This window comes from Meleagris gallopavo, chromosome 2 (genome assembly GCF_905368555.1).
Source record: "Meleagris gallopavo chromosome 2, MGAL_WU_HG_1.1, whole genome shotgun sequence".
NCBI classification, from domain to species: domain Eukaryota; kingdom Metazoa; phylum Chordata; class Aves; order Galliformes; family Phasianidae; genus Meleagris; species Meleagris gallopavo.
Window position 1 is genome coordinate 44,679,021 of NC_139405.1, and position 22,807 is coordinate 44,701,827.

Here is a 22,807-nt window from a genome sequence, read left to right on the forward strand (position 1 = left end):
ACCTGCCCTGTTTGTTTGATGCCTCTTCAACCCAGTGCAAGTCAATAAAAACTTTGTGCACTGACAGACAACTTCCAGCGCCCGCCAGCTGGGCCAAAATGGGAATTAGCAAAGCCATTTTGTTCCTTCTTTTCTTGCTCAGCTCAGGTAAGAGTCTTTTTTCTTCTGCTTGTGTGGGTGAGATAGGGTCCAAACACTTGAAAGTTTCATGTTGTGCAAGTGGGTCACCAAATCCACGTCACCACTTACATGGACAATGGGCAAGAGTTGCTGGAGAAGAAAGTTAGAGCTGTGATTGCTATGGTGTTTGCTGCAGACACTAGAAAAACATTAGCCTTGGTTTCTGCATGGCTACCAAATGGCCAGCACTTGCCAATATGGCAAATGGCCAGAACTGGGGACGCATTAAACAATAGGCTGCTAAAAAGACATGAATATCTCTGGTTTCAGCTGGCTTTTATCTTAAGATCATTGGTTGTTTTTTTTCTCCTCTGTAATTGATGAGTACTGTGATATATATTTTGATGTTTTTGTTAAGTATAGTAAAAGTAGAATCATACACAGAAAAATAAAGTGAGATGGAGGAATGTTCCTTCACATACTGTAGTTTCAATCTTTTTCACTGCCACAGCCTTAACAGGAAATTTTTCATTCTATGTGATAGGGAGCTTCAACCAACAATGTGATTCATGGCCTATCTTATTTCAGATATTATTTATAACTATAAAGTATGGAATAAATGCAACTAAAATATCCTCCCAAGTGTGTCAGTATATGGCAAAAAGAAAGGAACAATAAAATATAGTAACATTTTCTTATGTAAATGGAAAATATACAAAAGGCCATAGAAAAAAATATATTAGTTGATTTTAGCAACTAGAAATATTATAGACAAGCCCCAACCTAACATTAAATAATATCAAGAATTTGCTAATAATGAACGTTCATTTAAATTCCAATTTCTAAGCTATGTTTTTGTAGAACAGACTCACTCAGATCAAAGAGACCTCTCAATTAGGAACCTATATGAAGGAGGAAAAAAAATAGTATTTGGACTTCTGTCTGCAATACTCTGCTTTTGCTTGCAAATCTTTGCATTTCTGAAAAAGGCATCTTTTTAACAATGAAAAATTCCATAGACACTGGAAAAAGGGTAGCAGGAAAACGTATCACATTTCTATTCTGATTACGTGTATCCTATTGCTTTCTTAAAGCATTATACCCTGTCATGTAATTATAACAGAAAGTTATGACCCAATCAATATTTTTTAAAATAACACCGTAATTATAATATTATGTTATGATGTCAAAACATGGCAGAATTAATGTTGCAGAGAAGCATAGTTGGAAATCTTGAATTTCTTGTCCTTATGGAGAGCGTTGCAACATATGACTTTTTTTAAACCCAGTTAGATTTTTCTTTCACAACTGGCTACATCTTAATGTCATTGTTGGTTTGAAACATTTAGGTAATAAGTGAGCCTGACACATGGATTTTATTGTATCATTTTCCACTTCAACGTCATTTTACTTTTAATCATGCTTTTCTTTAATGCATAATGATAGTCAACCTTTAAAGCCAGTATCTTCAGTAGCACACATGCAGAAAAAAAGGCATTCCGTAACCTTTCTGAGTTTGCAGTGGTATGAGAGGAAGTTATTTGTCAGAGCTTTAAGGTCTATTCCAACATAAGTCATTCAATGATTCTATAAAGTATAGTCTGGCTCTTGGGTCCAATTTATCAGCTATCCATTGTAGATGTAAAATGATCATAAAGGACAATCACAGTCACAGGTGCTGAAAGGGATCTCTGGAGATCATCTAGTCCAACCCCCTGCTACAACAGGTTCCCTAGGTTGGCTAGTCAACTGCAGCCTGAACTAGCACTCGGGTGAAGGCATTTAGCTGTACCAAGAGGTATGCGAGTCTGTTTCACGCTATAGAAGTTTTGCTCAGGAAAAGGAGATATAGTTGCCTAAAAGACATTTCCTCAGTTTAAAAAATAGCCCTGGGATGTTCCCTACTCAGAGGCTGTAGGCTAGAGCAAAATCAGGCTGCCTTCTTTCTGCTGCCATAGGGCAATAGCTCAGAAAAAAAATGAGTCCAAGAAGATGAAGAAAGATCTCTTTAGCATGTTTGCCACACATGAGCAGGAAGCTGAGGTATGCGTGATTCACACCCTATATGCCTTTTATTCAGCAACTACATAAATCAGAACACAAAACAGTGCACAGAGCAGGACTAGGATGTGTTGCAAAGACCATGAGTCACTTGCTTGTTTGAGGTTGAAATCAAGGAGAACGGACAAATCCCAGAGCCAAATGTTTATCAGTAAAGTCATATACTCATCGGATAAAGAAATTGTAAAAATCACAGGACTCTTGCAACACTGTGACACTGCTGCCAGAAATTATGAAAGTCATGGTTGATCTGTATCTAAGTATTCAGAAATAACATAGCTCTAAGAGGAGAAAAAAACACCAAATGGCAAACTTCTTTTCAAGAGGATTGTACTTGAGCTTTTTTTTTTTTTTAATGTTATTGGTTAATATAGGCATATTTTTTTAACATCACATATATGTCACATATAGCTGTAGCTCAAGGGCTATATGACTAAGTTATTTACCAGTTCATTCTCCGGTGTCAATTCTCTGCAATAAAGAAAAACTTCTGCTACCTTTATTATTAAGCAAATATCAAGTCCAGATAAATTGACAATGACACAGTGAAAACCACAGTGACAGAGAATGGTTCGCTTTTCACAAGAGCATTTGAAAAAAAAAGAAAAAAAAAAAAAGAAAAAAGCCATCTACAATGTAACTGATAAAACTGAAAAGGTTTCCTTTTTTTGTGTGTATAGGTATCAGCAATCAACAGTTGTTTCATATATTTTCTGGTTTTCATTCCTCCACTTTCTCCAAACTATGGAAAACAAACAAACAAACAAAAAATTCTTTCTGTCACAGAAAGCATGTCACTTTCTTTTTTTCTTTATTCCCATCACCTTATACCAGGTCTGTGACATCTGCAATGCCTTTCAGAATCACCAAAGCACAATTCAAGTCAAACCCTGCTTGCCCTGGGTTTTTAGTGACACTACCATTTAACAGACTAGACAAGAAAATCTTTCTGTAGCTACTGATTTATTACTGTAATTAAATGATGTGTCATAGGATTTAATATGAAAATTTTGAAATTAACTATGTCAGCATTCACATTCTTACCTCTTTCTCTCTTTTTCCTTTTAGTGCAAGGAAGCATACTAGACAGCTATGTGAGGACAGAGGGAGCTTGGCTGCTTAACTCAAAGAAGCAAACTTATAAGACAAATAGTAAAGAAGAGTGTGCAGAGCAGTGTGAAAATGAAACTAAATTTCCTTGCAGGTAATTTCTGCTGCTATTTCCTGTATATGTATTTCAGATGGAGACATAGATGTACAGATCATGGAGTAGTCAACCTTATTTACTGACTGGACTTTAGAGCGATTTCTTAGGAATATATGCTTCTGTAGTCTCTTGGAAAAACTGCAGAGATATAGAAAGTCAGTGCCTGAGAGACATAGATGAAGACAAGCAAAAGTAGAAAAAATAAGAAAACTATATTGGATTTTCATTGGAAAACATTATCTCTTGATGCACAGAAAACCGAGGTGACATGGTTTTATCAGGACACTTTTCACAATAAGGACTCATAAGTAATTGCTGAAAATTTAGAACAGCAATAATTACATGCTTATGCCTTGCCTATTATCCTGCAGACATGTTAATTATTCTGAATTTTACTAGAATTCGGACTTGTGTATCTTCTATTTACCTTGAGAAAAAGACAGCCTATTAAACCTGTGCCCTATTTCCACCGAAGCACTCCCTCTGCACTTGCATTTAACAAGACACCGAGGGACAGGAAACATGAACCATGAAGGATGTTAATCAGTCTATACCACTGGCTGATCACCAGGATGCTGTCTAAGAAGAGCCTAATACTCTGAGCTTCAGGCTTCCAAGCCTTCCACATCTAAGCCTCAGAAGGTCCTTGAAATCTCAGCTGTAAAGCAGACAACTGGAGTAACGAGGAGGAAGAACAGTGACTGCAGTGAGAGGCTGTTCTCTTGTATGAGGCAGGGAGATCATGAGTCCTGAATCTACCACTTCTGCAGGATACCTTTCTGAACTCAGAATGCTGAGGATCTGCAGGGCTCATTCCAGCACTTGATTCCCTGTCAGGCCTTTATTAAAGGCAGGGATACCCTGGTGGTGATCGTTTCACGTGTTTTGCCCACTGGTGCAGACCTGCCCACTCAATGCCATGTTGCCACTGCTCTTTATTGAATCAGAAAAGTCAACAACAGAAATTACTTAGCCTACCAAGAGTTTTCCTTAGATACCGCTGTAAAGGTTACGCCACCTGCTCTCATTTTTCAGACTTCCAGCCTAGGCCCTTGTTGAAAAGACAAATGAGCATGCTATCCAAAGTGCTTACGTTGTCTCAAGTAACGAGGACTTAAAACAGTTTCACAAAGTAATTTATGATGTTGGCTTGTTGAGTTTCATCTGTTCCTTGGTAACTGCTGAATACCGTAAAATATCCTGCCTCTTGAATGATCAGTAACATTTTTGCATGTACCCTCTTCAACATATTCCCTGATGTCTCTGGCACATTATAAATGCTTCTTTTTTAACCCATGTCATAGTTTCCTTGTATGGCTCACTTTCAACCTAACTTTAAGATGAAGACATAAGAGTTAATATCAGAACTGAAACTGGGAGGTGGAACATTTGGTGCTTTGCAAAGCACTGCTGAATCTTAAACCTTGCCAGAACGCAGCATTTCTACAATGATAACTTAATGCTAGAAACAGTCTTCAGGAAAATAATGCACATATTCATCTACTGTTTCTTACCTTGCTCTCTCCTCTTAATTTTAACAGGGCCTTCTTATTCACCAGTAAAGACCAACAGTGTATAACATTGGCTGAGAACACCAAAACAGCAGTGCTATTCAGAAGAACAAATGCAGTTCTTTATGAAAAAAGAAGTACGTTTACACATTGATATTATTTCCACCAAGATATCCTTTTGAAAAAGGCCACCATAACACTGTTGTAGCTGGGGCCATGTCATCACTGGGTCACACAAAGTGGTTAGAACAGCCCTTCTGATATCTGGTTTCTGCCACATTGCTGGAAATACAGTACCAGCTTTTTTTCCATAGATTAGTGCTCCAGAATCTTTCCTGCTCCCTAAATCCTGGGGATCTACAAGGCTCAAAAGCTATTGCTCTGAGAGCACAGATGGAGCTGGGAGTAAAGAAGGTGCTTAAATGTCCTTGATCTACTTCTCCTTTTAAACCAGCCAGTAACCTGTAGCTGCATCTTCTTTGTTTCTGCTGGGTGTAGTAGGAAAACCTACTCGTACAGACTATGGACCCTGAGATAGGCCTTTTTCCAGTAGAAAACTGGTGAAAGCTAGCAAAGATTTTACATATATCTCTAAACAAGATTTATTGCTTACCCTGCAGGACAATCAATTTTTTTTAGTTTCATGCATTGTTAGAATTAGCCACATTCCAGTTAAAAATGGGTGCTTTTGCTCGTATTTGTATATTTTAAATGATGTTTGCACTCTTCATTTAATTAATTTGGTGAAGTGTTTTATCCTAATGTATGTTTTTATGATATAATTAATTGATGTGGTAGTATTTTGGATTCCCTTTTTGCATATGCTTTGTTTCCAGTCAGTTTTGCCACGAATGTGGACTTTTTGAGAAAAGTATATCTGATTTCCTATTCTATTCAGCAAATAGTGTCCTTAAGAAATGGCAACTATCCTTTTTTCTCCTTTTAAATATTCATCACTTTATGCTACATGCAAAGAAGTGATAGTATTTAAACGCTATTTTAAACTTCCATAATCACTGAGCTCTTGTTACATAGATGGAAGAAGGAAATTATTTTGTTTTTAATGCAATGGAAGATTCACTGTATCATTCTCTGACATAATAATGCACCAAGGAGAAAAGAGCTCCTTACTGATTATTCAGACACACAAAATAATCCTTTTAATATAATAATACAAATAATAAACCTTTCAACAGAAGTAGTAAAGGTCTCTGTTAAATGACTTTGTGAACGTTCCATTTCACCGTTTGACGATTTCTAATTTTTTTTAACCATTAAAACATTTTTAAGAGATTCTTTAGAAATTGAAAAGGCACCTTTCTATATCCTTACTCTTCTGGTGACCTGCAAAGCTTTGAAAGATAGGCTAGTGTTATGCATTTAGCACACGCAAGATCTTATGTAGCAATTTATTAGCTTTAGCTGAATCACAGCTAAGCATCCAAATGAGATTTTGTTCAGACACTATGGATGATAATATGGAAAAGAATCTTTCAAAGGATGGGTAAGCACTGAACCACACTAACAAGAGAGGCTGTGGAGCACCCACCCTTGCAGATATTGATGGGCAAAGCTCTTGGAAGCCCCATCCAGCTCAGAACCTGAATAGGGAATTGGACCAATACCTCTGAGTTATAATTTCAAGCTAATGTTTTTCACAATTCTCTGTAGATTTTCTTCCTTATATAATCCTTTTCACTTACACAATCTTTCTTACTCATATAACCCTTGAGAAGATGCAGGATTTTTTCCTCTGACTTTCATGTCAATCAGTACTTCAGTTTTTACTGTTTCACTCCCAGAGCTACTATCATTTTGGATATAATCTTGGATAACTTTAAGGTCTTAGCTAACACATAAAAGTAGCTGAGAGTAATTGTGTCAAATAGTTGCATAGCCCTTCATTACAGATGGTTTTAAATAATTATGATCCCTATAGCAATTGGACAGATAAATACAATAAGAAAGGCACAACAAGAGGTGCAACGACAGAAGGACCAACGTGATAGAAAGGTGCTATAAATGACAGGAAGAAGATTGCTCACCCATATCAAAAGATTCCAGGTTCACAGGAGAAAACTCCACGAAGGCGTGGCAGTCAGTCCTTAGATGAGGTCTAAGAGAGGTGCTCTTCTGGTCACACAGTTGAATTGCCTTCACCTGTGCTTCCAGGACTGATCAGGTTCTTTCCCCATGGTGCTCAATCAGTGGTTCAGGCTGTGACTCAACAGTTCCCATATATTCTTATTCTAATGACAATCTAATTTTAATATACTGTGACAGAAACAAAGCAAAATGTAGTTTTCACCTAGATGGATCATATCACTGTTTCTAGGAGCTGCTGCATTTCAAAGAAATTCCTATCATGTGTCCAGCTGTTTTTACTACTGATGAAACTTGAATCTTGAATTTTTTCACTTTTTTTTTCACTTTTTTTTCACTTTTTTTCACTTTTTTTTTTTTTTTTTTTTTTTTGAGTGGAAGCAGTTGCTATATCAGACTCAATTGGTATTGCTTTCAAAGAAAAGTATGACATTTGGTGCAAAATTTACAGCTTTCGGAATTATTTTTCCTATGGCATATGGTATAATACAGAAAGTTAAAATTATCTGGGTTATTGAAAAAGCAGTAAGAATTAAAACTGGCTTTTGCAATTTCCTCTCCACATTCCAGTTTGTAAATAGTTAACACAAAGGGAAAATGAAACGGTCAAATGTTTATACAAATAGAAAAAAATCAGCACTTAACTGATTCAGTTATTTAGGTTTTTTAATGTTAATTTATTGCAAAACTGTTTGAGGGATTCCTGTTAAAGCTTTTAGAGAAAACTTACCCGTGCATGCTTATCAAAATGAAGGTAAGACCCATAAATCCAGTTCTAAAATACCCACCAGCACACAGAATATATGAATTCTTTTCATTTTTGTCAAGGTAGATTTGTGTAAATTGACATTATTCCTGCAGAGTTATGTTAATCTTGTGCTCGTACATCACCTTTGCTATAAAAGATGCTGAAAAAATCTGATGCGTAATTGGGTCCCCAAAAATATCATGTTTGGACACTGCATAAAGACACTGAGAGAAACCAGGTCACAACCTAAAAGAGAGATTGCTTTATTTCTGCTAGAAGAGAGGAACTGGTTGATGAAGTACACCTTGTGCATTAAAAAATGTTGAATGGAGGAGAGAAAAGAGTGCTGAAGTTATTGAAAAAAATGAACTTACGTTATTGTGTCAATTCAATCTAGAATTTTTAGGAAAAAAAGCCTACCTTAACTGACCAGACAAGGGACTAACAAAAATTATTTTTTCATCTGCTAATGAACACAAAAGGTAATAACACTAAGAAAGATTTGGTAATACTTTGGCCATTGAGTTTGGATTTGAGGGGGGTTATGAATAGATTTTACCATTTAACTTTTACTGTCTCTTTGAGAAGTGAACAAAGTTGATGTGATTCTCAGTTTAAAGATGGTGAACACAGCTTGAGACTGCTTGAGTTGGCACTGTAGACCAGACTTGAATCAGATACTTATTGTGATGTATTTTTTGATACATTCCTTTTGCAGTGAGGGGTCCCACAAATAGTACTGTTTGGAAAAATAGTGTACTAATCTGTGTTAGGACAAATGAATGTGGGTTTGAAGTTTTGCTGGTTTTCTTTGGCTATGGATGCCTGATATTCCTCACTCACTGTTTTGCATTTTTTCCTATAGTCTCATTGAGGCTATATTTTTTATATAGAACATGAGACTTTTCGGAAAGTTTTCTTTCACATTAGGTCTTTTTCACATCATATCCATGCCAATAGTTGCACTACTGCAGCTGTGAAGGCAATGGGATGAATCCTTGGGAAAAGAAGATGCTGTGGATAGTCAGGAATACTTCAAGCCAGTATTGCTGCTGAACCATATCCTCTCCTACACTCCCCTCTTCCTCTTCCTCTCCCTCTCCCTCTCCCTATTCCCCTTTTCCTTTTCCTTCTCCTTCTCCTTCTTTTCCTTTTCCCTTCCTTTTATTTTAATTTTATTTAATTTTATTTTATTTTATTTTATTTTATTTTATTTTATTTTATTTTATTCCATGAAGGGACTACTAAGTTTCAAAAGCTAAGAGTAGAAAGGCATGAAGACATGTATAATATAACATTTCAACCATTATAACTTTTCTTTATCTTGCAGAGTCATTGTTTCAGCATACTATCTTGAATTAATTAAATCTCATTCATGACACAATTAACTTCAAAGAAAAAATGTTTTTACATGCTAATTCCAAAGGATATGTGATGATACCAATTAATCAAGTATGTATAATTTCAGTTTATCTTCTAGAATGCAAGGAAGGTAGTGGGAACAATTACAGAGGAACAGAAGCCAAAACTCAGAAGGGTGTGGCATGCCAGAAGTGGGCCGATACTGTACCCCATAAACCTAAGTATGGTCTTTTCATATGTGCTCATGTTTTTTCAAAATTTTGCTAAACCGTTTGTATGTGCTGAGTAGTCTTATGAGCAATTCATTAAGTTCTTAATGTAAAATTATTTCTTACACTTACCCTTCTCTAGTCTGAATTATAATTGGAGCTGCACAATCAAAGAGACTTTTCAGTCTTGGCACTTGTGTTTAACTGTTTTGATCCTTACATGAGCAGAATGCTGGACAGGGAAGTAGTTGGTTCTGTTGAAACAAGAATTTTTCATCAGTCTCAGGACAAGAGTATCTTCTCTTGTTTGAAAAATACAATCTGAAGCCAATGAGACAGACTACATCATTCTATCAGTGAATCCATAGACAATAAACAGAGCAGTATTTATTGTATTTAATGAAAAACACTCAATTGGGTTTACTTAGTAACCTGCTATTGACATAGCATAGCATTCTGCTCACAGAGAACTCTCACATTTCAGTGAATGAAAGTACCTAGCTGAGTGAAAATTATTGGAAACTGAATGTCTAGAGCAAATGTTAGTATTAATTACATGACTGGCCATAAAAACAACAAATTTCTTGAAGTCTGCTGCTCTGACACTTCTAACCCTTGACTTACGGCACTCAGTAGCAATTAGGAGACTTCTGATGAATGACATCTTCAAAATGGTCCTCAGAGAGATTTCACTTCTTTTGGGTCCTCAACTGAACAACTGTGACATTTCCCTTATTCTCTTATCCCATTTTACTTCTGTTCCAGGTACACACCTGAAAAATACCCTGAGGCAGGGCTGGAGGAAAATTACTGCAGAAATCCTGATAATGATGAAAAAGGACCCTGGTGTTACACAACAGATCCTAATACCAGATTTGATTACTGTAACATCCCAGAATGTGAAGGTGAGGATACATATAAAATTTGTTTCCCTTGTTTAGTTTAGAAGGTTCAAAGTTCAAAAAATGAGGAGTTATTCAGGTATTTTTATTTTCATTCCAAATTTGTTCCAAACTTGAGTATAGTTCAGCCTGGAACTTTCCAAAGAGATTTTTTTACACTTACTAGAAATACACCTCCCAAGTCAGCTACACAAGAGCAATTTCCCTAGATAAAAGAATGACAATGTATTCTCAGATCATAATCCTAGAATTGAACCAAATGATGGTTGCTAGTGCAAAAGTCAATAAAACACGATAGGAACAAAAGATTTTCAATTATAGATCAGCAGTTTAAATTCATCTCTTTTAGAAACTATATTCTATAGCATATATATTTTAATAGAATACTATAACTAATTAGTTCAAGTCATCAAGAAAAAGAAACTTTGACAAAAATAATTGTCTTTCAGCCTTGTGTTTTGATTAGACTCTTGAACTTCAAGTGAGATGAGTGTGAGTGTTTACAGACAAGTTCCACGTGAAATCTCTGTCTCTTGTCTTCATTCTAAACTTGTTCCTACAGTGGAGTGCATGCACTGCAGTGGAGAAAACTATCATGGATTAGTTGCAACAACAGCATCTGGGCTTGAGTGCCAACGCTGGGACTCCCAGCAACCTCACTCTCATGGATACCTCCCTGAAAAGTGAGTTGTTTAAGACCATGATGACCCAAAGACCACTTTACCCCATACAGGCTAATTGCCACAGCCAGCCATCAGTGACTTGTTTAAAATCTATTTCTCCTGCTCAGTTTTCCAGAGAAGGATCTGAAGATGAATTATTGCCGTAACCCTGATGGTGAACCTCGGCCCTGGTGTTTCACTACCAACCCGAATAAACGCTGGGAATTTTGTGACATTCCTCGTTGCAGTGAGTTTGTCTTCCAGGCCTCTAGACATAAAGACATCTTGTATTCAGAGTAGTGCAAAGAACTTCAACGGTAGATTAAGCCTCCAAAATAAAAGAAAGAATACAAGATTACTGACTTTTATCTCATAGGAAGGAAGGAAGGAAGGAAGGAAGGAAGGAAGGAAGGAAGGAAGGAAGGAAGGAAGGAAGGAAGGAAGGAAGGAAGGAAGGAAGGAAGGAAGGAAGGAAGGAAGGAGGAAGGGAGGAGGAGGAGGAAGGGAGGGAGGGAGGGAGGGAGGGGGGAGGGAGGGGAGGGAGGGGAGGGGAGGGGAGGGGAGGGGAGGGAGGAGGGGAGGGGAGGGAGGGGAGGGGAGGGGAGGGGAGGGGAGGGAGGGGAGGGGAGGGGAGGGAGGGAGGAAGGGAAAGGAAAGGAGAGGGAAGGAAAGGAAGGGAAAGGAAAGGAAAGGAAGGGGAAGGAAAGGAGGGGAAGGGGAGGAAAGGAAAGGAAAGGAAAGGAAGGGGAAGGAAAGGAAAGGGAAGGAAAGGAAAGGAAAGGAAAGGAAAGGAAAGGAAAGGAAAGGAAAGGAAAGGAAAGGAAAGGAAAGGAAAGGAAAGGAAAGGAAAGGAAAGGAAAGGAAAGGAAAGGAAAGGAAAGGAAAGGAAAGGAAAGGAAAGGAAAGGAAAGGGGAGGAGAGGAAAGGAGGGGAAAGGAAAGGAAAGGAAAGGAAAGGAAAGGAAAGGAAAGGAAAGGAAAGGAAAGGAAAGGAAAGGAAAGGAAAGGAAAGAAGAGAAAGGAAAGGAAAGGAAAGGAAAGGAAAGGAAAGGGCAGGAAAGGAAAGGAAAGGAAAGGAAGGAGTAACCTTGAAATGAGCCTCTAATGGCTCTTTTGAGACTAGAGTTGTCTGTCATAGGTATTTCTATTTTTTTTTTTTTTCCTGGAGCATATCTCTCTTCCTCCATGTGTTTCTCCAGAACAATATTTTTCAGTGATTCTAGTACTCCTTCTGTATTCCCTTTTTGATGACATTTTCATTCATTCTGAAAAAAATTTGGTTGTTTTTAGGGGGATTTTTGCTCTTCCAGTTCAATTTCCTTTTACTTTGAGGGCCTGTCCTTGCCACAATACTTTTCCCCTGGGCCTTCTCACCAGACCACATCCTTGCTGTCCCTAACTCTCACTAGGTTGTGTACACATCTTTTGGTTTGCACCAACACCTGTATTTATCACTGATGTTCCTGCCACATTCAACCCACTTTTCTTCACAAGTGTTGTTTGCTCACTTTTCAGCTATGCTCTGATGGGGCTGCTGTATTGGTTGTGTTGTTTCTGGCTGCTGTAAAGGGGCAGATACAAACACCCTTCGGGAGTCTGAATGTTAAATGGAAGAGAGAAAAGATAAGAGGTTTTCTCCACATTTTGGGCTTTCCAAACATTTTGATCTATAAACGTTACCTCTAAGCTAAAATTCCTACCTCACTCTAAAGCTTTTAAGTGCTTTGATGCCTTTGTTGTTGTTGTTGTTTTTCTTATATTTCTAGAAGGCCACATATAATTTCAGTTCCTCTTTCTGCAACAGCAACACCCCCACCTGTACCTGCACCAGGGCGTCAGTGCTTGTCAGGAAGAGGAGAAGACTATCGAGGCAAGATATCTGTTACTGAATCAGGGAATACCTGCCAGCACTGGAGTGCCCAGTTTCCTCACAGACATGCTCGCACTCCTGAAAACTATCCCTGCAAGTAAGTGAGACCTCTCCTCTATTCAATGTCCATGAGGAGTACCAAGGCACAGAATCACTTCATTTTTCTTTAGCTGTTGTGCAAAATCCCTGTGTTACACCAGAGTTCATTACCTGTGGGATTGCATCTTTTCAGTTGATTTTTCACACATTTATCCTCTTTTTATTCACTTTGTTTTTCTTAGGTATGAGCGTCTCCTCTTCTGACTTTCATGCCCTGCTTAGTTGTCTTTTTCCCTCTTCAGTTCATCCTTCTGTATCATTGCTCAGGTGAAGCAAAGTAAAATGAGAAAATTATTACTATGATATTTGCCTGTGGATGGATTCTTTCCCTTGTGTTTCTGCTCTCTGCCTCAAAGTACTGCATGAAGTTGTATGTCCATCTAGCAGACATCTAATTTAGCACATCCAAAACACTGTTGCATTGCAATTATTCATCTAGTAAATGAACCAGTAAATGATAGCAGCAGTTACTCAGCTGTAAATGCAACAGTGAACTAGGGAGCAAGACACATTCCCTCCTTGTTCATAACCATTATCATGTTTCCATGAGAGGCTTTTCTCAGACAACTTTTCTGTTTCAGGAATTTAGAGGAAAACTATTGTAGAAACCCCGATGGTGAGAAGATGCCATGGTGTTACACCACAAATGCAACTGCTCGATGGGAATATTGCACCATTCCTTCCTGTGACGGGAAAGAGCCAGACACCCCTGGTAAGAACAACAGGAGACATCTGCAGTATGGAAGTGCTCTGTCATTGTGTTTGGCTGCAAGAAACTTGAGGTGACTGCTCAGTTGTATTATTGCTGTCACTCTGTGTAATGCTAACAGGTTTCTATTATTCACTATAGCTGTTGATCAGCCTGAGCAAGCTCAAGCAACTGAGGAGTGCTACCAAGGCAATGGTGTGAGTTATCGTGGTACAGCATCTTTCACTATCACAGGGAAGAAATGTCAAGCCTGGAACTCAATGTCACCACACCGTCACAATAAAACTTCAGAACACTTCCCAAATGCGTATGTGCATTTCTTATTTCTGTATTTCATTCAAGAATGATCACTCATGAATTCATTTTTATTTGCAGCACCTTTACACAACAATGATTTGAAGTTGGGAAGGGGATATACTTGTTAAAAGTCTTTTTATTTTTTATTTTTTTTTCTAAATCTGGAAATATTTGGATTAATCCCATCTTGAAATAAACCCCACTTGTCACTATTATGCTTTAGAATGCTAATTAATTGTGTTTCTACATTACTTTTAAAGAAATTAAGAGTTTTCATGAATTTTTCCTCATACTGAAATGAACTGTTTCTGTACATGAGATTCTTCACGATTTTCAGTCTTAGACTCTGAGTCTGCCATTTAATAGAGCTTTGTAGAGAAGATGAGTCATTTTCTTAATCCTAATTTTTGTTATTTATTTATTCAAAAAGCCTGTTAAATTTTTTTTTTTTAAATTAAAAGGCTTTGATATACATTAAAATGTGCATTTACTTATCAGGATTTGTAAACAGCATTATTACTATATGCCTTAACCAGTGAATAACACCTTTCGAAATTAAATTTTCTACAGATGTTTCTTGATTTCTTTACACTGAAAATAGGATTCCTGCCAGACATTGTACATTATCTCTGTACCAGTTCTGCTTTCTAAAATGTTCTTTCAAGTTTTTCTCAAGCCTGTGGCATAGATAGGCATACAATATGTTTGCATTTGTAGGGACCTGAGGCAGAATTATTGCAGAAACCCAGATGCTGATAGCCGCCCATGGTGCTACACCACTGACCCAAGTGTGAGATGGGAGTACTGCAACCTGAAGAGGTGTAATGACAATGTACAGATGACTCTACCAAAACCTCCTCAGACAACTCTGGAACCAAATCCTGGTGAGAAGACGTTGTGCTTTCCCCAGAAACACTTGTAACAAGAAAGATGTTTTATATGTAAAAATCATAGAGTTGAAAGGATGGAAGACAGAATCCTAAACGATCTCAGAATTTAATATAATACCTTATCCACTCTCATAATTTTCCGAACTTTCCTATAGAACATTATACAATAGTTTCTGTATTTTATTTTAGATTAATATAGGATTTTTTTATTTTTTTTTTTATCTATTACATCTGGCAATACTGGAAGCACAAGGAAAAAAATGACTGATAGTAACCACACTCTGGTGGGAGTGCTATTAACAATGACAGCAAATATAGAAGCATTGGCATTTTGCTGGCAAATATTCTGAAAATGTCTTTTTACATGCCATGCATTCACATTTTCTGAGCTCCATTTACCACCAGAGGACAGCTGGCTTTTTTAATTCAGTTCAGATGCAACTTCATTGTCCAGTAGATGTTTAGAATGCTGCAGCTTTCATTTTTTGTTCTGTCACTTTCTTCGGGCTGATAGTTTTGCCTGAATATGCATTACAACTTATTTACATATTGTAAAACACAATGGGTAGACATTAATGTCCATAAAGAAAAGATTTTATGATTGCATGGTCTTTGTGGTCCTGGCTCTTGGAGTCAAAAAGTGTCAAGTGAGTCTGAGCTTCTTTGACCTAAGTCTATCAAAGTAATGAAGAAAATTTTGCAAATGCAAACAAATCAAAATGTGATTGCTAGCTATCATTGACACTACTTGGTCCTTCTTTCCATGTATATACATTAAGGAAGACATGTCAGTTCAAATAGCATTTCCTCAAGTTTATTTCTACTTCACCACCATCAAGCGTTGGTATGACCCAAGTGCTGACAGCTAACAATTTTTTTCTTTTCTTCTTTCTTACAGATTGCATTCATTCAAATGGTATAGATTATCGTGGCACAGTAGCAAGAACTGCAAGAGGCCGGACTTGTCAAGAGTGGAGTTCTCAGACACCACATAAACATGACTACTTCACTCCAAGGACTCATCCAAAATCAGGCCTGGAAAAAAATGTAAGCTGTTATTCATTTAATACTTCCTGTCATTGAGCTTTTCCTGTCTTTTTTGTGGTTCCTCAATAAGCATTTTATCCCAAGTCTTTGTAAATTATTTTCCTCAGTTCAATCCAAGAACCTAATTGTGTTAATAATTCTTGTTGACATGAGCAGTCTGTTCTTTCCTGGGGCAAACAGAGATGCCCAGCAGCAATGTCAAGTGCTTTTGCAGTATAGCCAAGGGCTTTGTATGAGCATTTGCTTATTCCCATTGCTGAAGACTATCTGGAGTTGGTCTTTGAGCAGTACTTTGCCTCCTCCAACAGAAAAAAAAAAACCTAGAATAATAGGTTTCGGTAGCAATAGTAACAGGTGAGATGGTGAGGGATTCAAGTTCAGTGCAAGTTCCTTTGGCTATATACCCGATGGATTGCAGCCCTCAGCCTCTACTAATTTCCTCCTCCACAAAGCCCTCCAGCTACTGCTGTAGCCTATGCATGGATATCCATGCTCCTGACACATCCTGTAACTCACTCCCCATCTATAACCTTCATCTCTAACCTAGTCCTAATGTAAGTACCCATTAAAAGATCTTCTGTTTCTAGCCAGTGGATGTTAAGACTTGTAACATTCTATATACAGAACTTGTCCAGTTTGACAAGCTACATCTATGAAGTTGTTTGATGTTGTCAGATTGAATGATTTTTTTCTCCATGCATATGATTTTAGACATTGTTTTAGCCATTTCTCTGATAGCATCACATAGCCTGTATTGAATAACAGCTCAAGTTGGGGAAATGCTCTATGAAAAGCTGCCTGTCCTAACTTATTAGCTCTTGAATAGAGTAATTGGTTGGGATTCCTGTGAAATGGAAGCAACTATCCTATTCTTTTTCGTAAGGTATGTGGTTATAATTCAGAGTAGGGAAGGTAATTAGAAAAATATCTGTCATAGTATTTCTTAAATTGCAAGGAATCTGAAATGGGAATTCAGAATCCAGGAGTTCATACTGCTTTCCTCCTACCAACTCCTGTGACAGTGTGGCAAGCTGTCTCTGTCCATGCCTCTTCTCCTCTCCCCTCTACGTTGCTGAACAATTAGTTCTGGGCAGGTCAGAGAGGATGAAGATGCTCTGAAGGATCAGAATTGTGTTAAGCCTGTAGAAACGAGATCCTGCCGCAAGGCCAAGTGGTCTTGCTTGCTATATTTTAGGGTGATCAGTGAACACACAGGCAGATGGTAGAACTAACATTCAGATGACAGTGACTAAATTCACATACCTTCATATGAGTGCATGCAATTGTGTGACGTGTCTGCTCTAAATGGAGATCAGATACCACAGCCAGGGAACCTTAAACAGTAATTCAGGCACCCTTTGTGAGGATGAAGACTGCATCCCTGCCCTGGGACTCATAGACCTCACCAAGCTGTGCAAGAGCGGCTTATACAATTCCTGCTTGCCTCACAGTCATGCAAACAAGGTGGATGTGAAAAGACCTGAGAGCTGATGTTATAGCTCCTACCAATGCAGTGGGAGCGGAAATAGGTGCTGTAGTCCTCCAGAAATCCCCATTCTATGACAAGATCAATAAGTCTTTTGTCCTCTTGTAAATAGCTAATGTCTTCATTATTCTTTACAGTATTGCAGGAACCCTGATGGAGATGTGAATGGACCTTGGTGCTACACAACTGACCCAAGAAAAGCCTGGGAGTACTGTGACATTCCCAAGTGCCGTAATTATTCCTTTTAAGACTAGCATCTCTTTTTCTTATCACCTTTTAGGACTACTGGACAACATTCAGTGATTAATCTAAAAGACTGCTCTAAGACAGTGCAGTAGCTTTAGATAGGAAATTAAGGCTGTGGTGAAGTAATGCTCAACACCAGGGCCTGAGTTCTTAAGGTTATTCCTTGGAATCCCCAAACACTTCAGTGGATTTATCTGGATTCCACCGAAGCTCATGAAGGTTTTGCCAGATATTTCAAAATAGGGCTGGTCCTGAAGAAATTACCCTTCTTGGTCATGTGGCACAGCTGATTGGAAAACATGCTTCTATATTTATATACCTCTCATCAAAATCCAAATATAGAACAAATAAGAATAAGAAAGCTATTTTATAGTAGGTACAAACCACAGCTGTAAAAATACTACTGGGCTAGGACTCTTAAGGGAAAATAGCATTTACACAAAATCATTGACTTCATCTTGAAATTCCAATTTCTTTTTAGAATAACTTTCCCGTCTGCTCAGTTAAAGAGCAGAGGAAACATGTCTTTTGCCTTTAGCTTCAGTAGTTAGTTACTTTTGCTGACAATAAATCTAAATGCATTCTTGTTAGGTCATCTTTCCATGGCTAACGAAAATCTACCCTTCTGGAATAATGCAGAGTCATTTGAAGTGCATAAAAGAGCATGGGCTAAGAGCAGACAAAGTGCTGTTCCATAGAGACAGTGACTGAATTTCATGTGCTTTATCGCTATAGTTAGTCTGAATACAGCAGCAGTGCAACTTCTGCACTTCTGTCATCTGTAAGAATTTAAACATGTTGGGAGGATTTAATTCTGTTGCCTTTTTGTTCCATTCCTTTTTCTTTTCTCTACCTCATTGTACTTCTATTCAATTGTAATTTGCTGAGAATCAGGAAGGTTATGCAAAAAAAAATAAATAAAAAAAAAAAAAATTACCAGGCATTTTAAATGTCCCAGAAGAAGACAAATTTAACAAAACATAGATGATGTATAGTGTATAATTTACTAGAAACCATGAGCTGAATAGAAAAATGTAAGAGTTTAACCTTTTAGTTTTCTGAGTGCATAGAGAATGTATAGCAAATACTCTAAAGTTCCTCATCGTGATTCTTTTTTCTTATTCTGTAGCTCCTACTCAGTATGAATGTGGAAAAGCCAAGACCAGACCAAAGCTATGTGCTCAAAGGATTGTTGCTGGGTGTATTTCACATCCACACTCCTGGCCCTGGCAAATCAGTCTCCGGACAAGGTATATCCACTCCCCATTGCATGAGGCTTTACAATCCAGAAAGCTTTGCATCTCACAGGATGCTGTATGTATGTGGTTGTAACACTCTAAAGGGAACTGAGTTATGTATTTAAAAGCAGTAGAGGGTTAAATGCCTCTAGGCTAAAAGTTGAAAATAAACTTTATTAAGCTTTATTAAGCTTTATTTATTGTAAATTAGACTGTTTACTAATCTTAAAGAAGGCAATTTAGTTAACCAAGAATGCTCTTTTTTATGACAAATACTTTCAGAATAAACACAGTTGGTAATTTGAAAAACGCTATCATTTCACTGTAAGGAAGAATGAATTTAAATCTGTCACTATATTCTGTCACTATATCCCACCATACAGTCAATATCCTAAAATTAGTGGAAGCTGTCTGAAATATGCTCTTGATCAGAAACCAAGTCTAGTTCCAAAGCTTTTTGACTGAAATCAGGACTGGATAAAAGCCATCGTCTCTCATAAGATATACATTGGTGCATATCAGTTTTTCCAGTAGTAAAAATACTGATCAAGGACAAAAAAACCTAGTTGTTTTCATTGTAAAAGTATATACACAACACTCCTGTCATGGCTAAAAATACTGTTCAAGGAAAGAAAGGCTTTTATTCCCAATAAAAATGCAAATAAGTTCTTTAGTTTGTAAAGGTGATGCTGGAAGGATTATCTGATGAACTACTAGTGATCTAGGGCTGACTTCCCCACCTTAAACCCATGCTTTTTTTCATGTTTTTCTGCTCTATTACAGTTATGGCTTGCATTTCTGTGGGGGAACACTGATAGACCCACAGTGGGTTCTTACTGCTTCTCACTGCTTAGAAAAGTAAGTATCTGTTACAGACTACAACAGCATTTTCTTACATGAGATAGAAAATAACAGGAGAAATAAAACCGGCCCAATAACCAACCTGAGTTGTCTCTTGGCTCAGTTTGCACAGTCAAGATTTGAGCCAAAACTATTCATCATTCATTAGACAGTCCTAACTGAAGATCAAAGAGTGTTGAGTGTAACTATCACCAGCTAATGCACTTAGCAAGCCTTGATTTCAAGTGCCATAATAAGGAATTACAAAAATAAGCTTAGTCCAAAGCCGGCTTTCTTTTCTGCTTTTGACAGAACTAGGTGTCCAGCATTATCATAAGTGGCCTATCTCCTGGATGTGTGTTAATCTGCTCACTGTGTGCAATCATTTCCAATAGGTCATCACGGCCATCTTCGTATAAAGTATACCTTGGATTACATGAAGAAAGAGCATTAGAAACATCAGTGCAGAAAAGAGATGTTGAGAAGCTGTTCAAGGAGCCTCACAGGGCGGATATTGCTCTACTAAAACTGAGGAGGTATCTTTTCACCTGCAGCATTCTGACAGGAAAATTTTGGTGTGCCTGCTTTTTAACTAAGCAGTGGTGCTATGGAAGTGTGTGTTTCTATGCATACTGTGAGACCCTCTCTTCCCTTTCTGCAGAAGCTCCAGTGGAAGCTAAGGTGATTCAGTTGCAGGACTTCAGAAAGGGAAAGAGCCGCTTTGGAGAGGGAGGAGGGCTAGAGATGGTGACCTATGCTAGCAATGCTCTCAGAGCCAGCTGCTGTGAAGTACGGTGGAGGCAGCAGAGAAGGAGGAGGTTGTGCCTAAAAAAGCTTTCACTCCACAACTTTCCCTACACGCTTCAATCTTGGTAATGTAATGAGATTGAAAGCTACAATGGCAGCAGAGTGTGACCCCATATTTTTTCCACGATAGAGTGGAGAGAGTTCTTCCAGCAGGTTGTCCTTAGTGCAGGCAAGCAGTACACGTTTTTGATGCAATATCCAGGTTAGCACTTCTTCTATCTGTTTCCATTGGTCTGAAACTCCAACATGCTATGCAATTGATAGGAATACATCTACATAGCCACAAGCAGATATGAACAACTGCTTGTGCTTTGCTTTCTCTGGCTGCAATGAAAATCCAAAACATGGTACAATTAAAGTGTCTTCTTAATTGAACCTATCTAAGAATCTGCATACAGAAGTAAGTCAGACTGACTCAGGTTCTGCTTTATGCTAAGAGTATCCAGTTTGAAAGTAACCTTTAAATAGTAAGACTGGGTGCGGGCAGAGTAAGGTAGTCTTTGATGTCTATACTTTAAACATACGTGAACACTCTCTTTTGGATTTACTTTAGTATTTTTAATATTGTTTCCTTTTGAACCATTCTCCATTTCAGATCTTTTCCTTTTGTGTACCATGTTCTGTGGGATTAGAACCTTAAATATAAGTGGTTTTGAATTTCAGAGAAAAAAAAAAAACCCTTACCTGAAGCTCAGAATTTCAAGGAAAAAAAAGGCTGACTGTATAAAATTCTCTTAGAAATATTAAGGTTGTATCACGGATAAGTGTTATAATAACTGACCTTGTGCGAGTCTTCTGTTTGTTTCTTTCAGCCCTGCAATCATCACTGATCAGGTAATCCCTGTTTGCTTGCCAAAAGAAAATGCTGTGTTAGGAGGAAGAGAGGAGTGCTATGTAACAGGTTGGGGAGATACAAAAGGTGAGACAGAATTAACACTCCATTTTTGGAGCTTAGTATATACTTGTATCCAAAGTATACTCACTCTATGCCACAAACACCCCCAAAAAAACTTGCATGCATACGTTTTTCATCCCAGTTTGTAAGGTACTGCCTTTCTTTCTAATGCTTCCTTCTGATTTAGATTCTTTTAAACTTCTCAGAGTGACAGGCACTGGAACACCCAAAACCAATACGAAAAGAGAGGAATCAGACCTAAGCGCATACTTGCTTTTATTTCTCAGTCCACTCTGCTTTTCCCCAGAGCAGGCTTTCACACAGTCAGAAGGAAAGTTTTTCTAGACTTACACAATTTCCTTAATATGTGATGTGAGTTTACTCATTTTCTCAAATCATTTTTCTCACAATCAGCCTAGTTCAGAAGACCTCATTTGAATATGAAAGTGCTCCCATCTTAACCTCCCACTTTGTCTTGGCTGAGAAGAGCATCATAACTTTTCTGCCTCCTTGCTTCTGTCCATCGTGACATTTTCAACTGCCTATTTCCTTTCTCCTTTCTTACACAGAGAAGTATTCTCAGACCCAGAGAAATAAAATGGCTTGGGAATGACTCCCACATATAGTATGGGTACTGGATCCATATGTATTCAGTGTGAGAACACTAAGGGCCATCAATGTATTGTATGTTTTGATGGGTGCTAAAAGGTGATAAGCACTGTGATTCTACTGATAACGCTTACTGAGTATGCATGGAAAGTATGTTTGTTTTACTGCTTATTCCTATCCTCATATTTTATGAAGATGCTCATTTATCTTTGTCATTAAAGACACTGCGTTTTTTATTATAATTTACTTTTGTTTACTTGCAAAGGTACTCCTGGTGAAGGCTACTTAAAGGAAACCGGCTTCCCTGTAATTGAGAATAAAATATGCAACCGCCCTGAATTTTTGAATGGGAGAGTCAAAAAACACGAGCTCTGTGCTGGAAATATTCATGGGGGCACAGATACCTGCCAGGTAAGAAAGGGCTGTGAGCATCAGCATTGATTATAAGAACAGTGCTCAACAGCACACCAAAGCTCTAGTGCTTTCTTGTAACATATGTCAATCTCTCATTCAAGAGGCAGTTCCATTTCTGTGCCTCCTGTGAGAACACCACTCTTCACATCTTGAGCTCTCATTTTGCTTTTTCTCACTCTATTTAGGGAGACAGTGGAGGACCACTAGTTTGTCTGGACCAAGACAGATTTGTCCAACATGGAGTCACCTCTTGGGGCCTTGGCTGTGCCCAACCCATGAAACCTGGAGTTTATGTTCGAGTTTCTAATTATATTCCTTGGATTAAAAGCATAATGGAAAACAACTGATCCTGGGCATGGACTACCCTCTCCTGGAAAGCAGTATGCACATTAGAAATACAAGATTACAAGTGCAATATTAAAGCTACAATCATTCCTAAAAAGCAAAATAAATATGATCATCCATTTAAAATTGCT

The 22,807-nt window shown here is 37.9% G+C and overlaps 1 protein-coding gene across 1 annotated transcript; it reads left to right on the forward strand.

The window, feature by feature from the left end:
* Positions 1-22,802, forward strand: LOC146544959 (plasminogen-like). Its single transcript, XM_085216949.1, has 19 exons — positions 1-147; positions 3,250-3,385; positions 4,930-5,036; positions 9,219-9,333; positions 10,087-10,226; positions 10,786-10,906; positions 11,014-11,132; positions 12,689-12,851; positions 13,435-13,565; positions 13,704-13,869; positions 14,577-14,743; positions 15,648-15,796; positions 17,420-17,513; positions 18,658-18,778; positions 19,550-19,624; positions 20,002-20,142; positions 21,226-21,332; positions 22,183-22,328; positions 22,517-22,802. The coding sequence occupies exons 1-19, from the start codon at positions 99-101 to the stop codon at positions 22,676-22,678; spliced, it is 2,409 nt and encodes an 802-aa protein (XP_085073075.1). The 5' UTR covers positions 1-98; the 3' UTR covers positions 22,679-22,802.
* The last annotated feature ends 5 nt before the right edge of the window (positions 22,803-22,807 follow it).